This window comes from Miscanthus floridulus, chromosome 4, assembly GCF_019320115.1.
Source record: "Miscanthus floridulus cultivar M001 chromosome 4, ASM1932011v1, whole genome shotgun sequence".
Lineage (NCBI taxonomy): Eukaryota > Viridiplantae > Streptophyta > Magnoliopsida > Poales > Poaceae > Miscanthus > Miscanthus floridulus.
The window spans coordinates 59,389,307-59,392,653 of record NC_089583.1 but is presented as its reverse complement, the minus strand read 5'-3'; the positions used below and the strand labels follow the sequence as shown (position 1 = coordinate 59,392,653).

General features: G+C 54.1%; 1 protein-coding gene across 2 annotated transcripts; it reads right to left on the bottom strand.

Moving 5' to 3' along the window:
* LOC136551535 (uncharacterized) lies at positions 1-2,998 on the bottom strand. 2 transcript variants are annotated; one of them, XM_066543069.1, is made up of 2 exons: positions 1,850-2,998; positions 1-1,762 (listed from the first exon to the last, which is right to left on the bottom strand). In XM_066543069.1, exons 1-2 carry the CDS (start codon positions 2,965-2,967, stop codon positions 175-177), a joined length of 2,706 nt encoding a protein of 901 aa, XP_066399166.1. In that variant the 5' UTR covers positions 2,968-2,998; the 3' UTR covers positions 1-174. The 2 variants fall into 2 exon arrangements, with proteins under 2 accessions (XP_066399166.1, XP_066399167.1); XM_066543070.1 differs by having other exon boundaries at positions 1-1,759.
* Between the last annotated feature and the right edge of the window lie 349 nt (positions 2,999-3,347).

Below are 3,347 nucleotides of genomic sequence, written 5' to 3'. Positions count from 1 at the left end.
ATACGTACACATTTATGACCACATAATTCGATATACATATTACTAATGCACACACAGGATTCACACAGATGAAAACAAAATTAAAAGCATACAAATAACTACTCTACTTCTTCAATTCATAGCTTTGTAAGAAAAAACAAACAAAAAACATCATAGCATTATTGTTTTGTCCTATCAAGCTCGAGGTTCCCATGTTGTAGTCCCATGTTGTGGAAGATGGATAAGACTGGCATTCTTCTTGTTGCGCCGGCTCTTGTTACGGACGACGAATGAATACACTGGGTAGGCTGCAACGTAGACCAGAACAGGGATGACCAGGCCGATGACGTTCTTGGTCGTCTGGATGTCCCTGTTGCTACCTGCTGCGTAGGCAGCTAGGAGGCCGAGCATGTCCAGCAAAATGGCTGTATGCATCGGCCACAACGGCAAGCGCTTGCTATGCAGTGTGGACGGAAGTAGCAAGACGATGACTACAATGGACGCCACAAAGGAAGTGGAGTTGCTATAGAAGAAAGCGAGGTACCGGCGCTTGTTGATGTCATGGAGAACCGGGTCGCCGGCGACATGTCCATTGCTGTCATCCGGCCATAGTCCACCCGGTGGTTTCAGGCCAGTCTGGTATGTTACACTTGCAGCGAGGATTCCCAGCAGCATCAAGTACTCACGCAGGCTGTTTTTTTGCTTGTCGTCGGTGCTGCTGGTTCCAGTGCCTTGGCCACTACCACCTCTTCCCTGGGCTTTATTATCTCCACTAGTAGAAGTAGAAGTAGAAGTACTCCTAGAAGGCTGTTGATCATCTCTTTTGTCGCCACAGATTTGTACGTCTACTTCTCGGCGTCTGCACTTCCATTTCCTCCAATAAATGAATACCTGCACGGTCACAAACACGAAAAGCCCAATAGCCAGCACCAGGACATAGATGGAGGTGCGCAAACGCCGGGAGCTCCCGGCGGTGTAGGCACCCACGAGGCCAAACATGCCCGCCACCATGCACACGTAGAGCGCATAGCATCGTATGCCAATCTTGTACAGGGCCGGGTTCACCAGCAGCAGGATCAGGGCTACAGATGTCATGAAGCTCGCCGCGTTGCAGTAGAAGAAAGCCTTGTAACGCTTAGGGTAGTTGTCATGGAGGACCGGGTAGCCCGCGTGGTGGCGGCCGGACTCGTCGGCGAAGGTTGCTGGCCAGAAGCCTCCTGGCGGCGTCAGCCCAGCCTGGTAGGTCAGCGTCGCGACTAGGATTGCAAGCAGCAGCAGGACTTCACGCTTGCCGTCCATTTCTTTAGGATCTTCAGGCTTCTTGTCTTTCTGGTCCAGTGTGAAGAAGATGATGTGGATCACCACGTAGACGAGGACGACGCCTGCCAGGGCGACAACATAGACGGAGGTGCTCACGTCCCTGCAGCTACCTGCAGCATACGCGCATATGAGGCCGAACAGGTCCAGTATCATGGCTGCCTCCAGCGTGTGGCGCTGAAGCAGGAATGTGCTTTGGACCATCATGATGACGACCAAGGACGCCACGAAAGCTGCCGAGTTGCTGTAGAAGAACACCATGTAGCGTGCAGGGTTCGTCGTGAGGAGCACCGATTCGCCGCTCTTGTGCCCGTCTCGGTCGTCTTGCCAGAGGCCACCCGGTGGATCTAGTCCGGCCTGGTAAGTGATGGTTGCGGCAAGAGTTGCCAACAGCATTACCAGCTCACGGGACTTGGCCGTCACTAATGATGTTTCTTCTTGGCCATCTTGCTGTGTGCCACTCCTGCTAGTAAGTAGTAATTTCACAAATAATTAACACACACATATATGTATAGTAATTAATCGAGGTAAAAAATCAAAGATCAATATATACCTGCTGTCGTCGTCGACGAAGAGCCGTTGTATGCGTTCTTTAGCAGCTCGGATCGCTTCTGCTTGCCTCATTTGAATCTTTAAAGACAGCTGGAGGAGGATGCACGCAAGAACCGCGATGCCGAGGCCAATGACGTAGGCGGTATTGTCACGCTCCCTGGAGCTGCCAGCAACGTAGGCCCCCACAAGGCCCAGGAGCGCTACGACGACGAGCACGTAGAGAGTGACGAAGCGCGTGGAGACCCTGGTGGTGAGCTTCTTGTCCATGAGCAGCATGATGATGATGAGGGACACGACGAACGCGGTGGTGTTGCAGACGAAGAAGGCCTGGTACCGCCTGGGGTGGTGGTCCTTGAGAACCGGGTGGCTCACGCGGTGAGGCTGCAGAGGGAGAGCGCCGCCCTGCCCCTGCACGGTGTTTCCCCAGAAGCCACCCGGTGGGTTCAGCCCGGCCACGTACGTCACTGCCACCGCGAAGGTGGTCAGGAGCATCAGTGTCTCATGCATTTCTTCACGCCTGCTATTGCCGTTGTTGCTGGTGTTGTTGCCGTTGCCGTTGTTGTTGTTGTTGTTGTTGCCGTTGTTGTTTTCTTGATGATGCTTGGAGATGGCAAAGGCAACGAGCGCAGGCATGATGTAGGCGAAGACGGAGGACATGAGCAGCAGGGAGTAGATGGTGGTGAACCTGTCCCTGCAGCTCCCGGCGGCGTAGGCTCCCATGAGGGCGAGCAGGTCGAGCAGCATGACGAGGCGCAGCAGCACGGCGACGGGGCCCTGGCTCTTCTTGTCCAGGGCGAGGACGAGGAGGCACACCACGAGCGACGCCGTGAACGCCGTGGCGTTGCAGTAGTAGAACACCAGGTAACGCCGGTGCTGGGTGTCCGGGAGGATGGGGTCGCCCACGGTGTGCCCCTGCTGCGTGTCCTGCCACACGCCCCCCGGCAGGTTCAGCCCCGCCGCGTACGTCACCGTCGCCACCAGGGTCGCCAGCAGCAGGAGGTACTTCCTCAGCTGGTACTCCGTCGTTGATTGCGGCTCGTTTTTCTTTTTCTCTGTTGGCGTTGGCGTTGGCGGCCTATTATTATTCTCGAATGCTGCTTGGTTCGTCTCGGTCGCCATTTCTGTCTATTTATTTGGTGCTGGATCTATGGTTGAGGCGATGCATGTGGAGCGCTGCTCGATCGGCTGCTGAACTCTATTTATAGAGAGCATACAGTGGAGGTTCGTTGCACAACACAACACAGCACAGCATCCCTTGTTTTGGCATGGCGTGATGCGATCGCAGCCCTGGATGGTGCTTGCCTGCGTCACTGCTTGGTGCTTGCTTCCTCGGCTCATCCTATTTTGTTCGCGTTACTTTATTCCCCGTCTTTCCTCTCACTGCCATCATAGCTTGTCGTCTTTTTCTGTACGTAATTGGAGCTAGAGCATCACCTTCATTCGGCAGTCTTATTCAAGTAATCAATGTTCTCACGCAAAGGTTTAGATTCTTCGTGTCT

Excerpts from the sequence above, each read along its gene's own strand:
- LOC136551535 (XM_066543069.1), bottom strand. The coding sequence starts at position 2,967 with ATGGCGACCGAGACGAACCAAGCAGCATTCGAGAATAATAATAGGCCG. Across the intron at positions 1,763-1,849 it reads TTCGTCGACGACGACAGCAG|CAGGAGTGGCACACAGCAAG; the intron begins GTATATATTGAT and ends ACTACTTACTAG.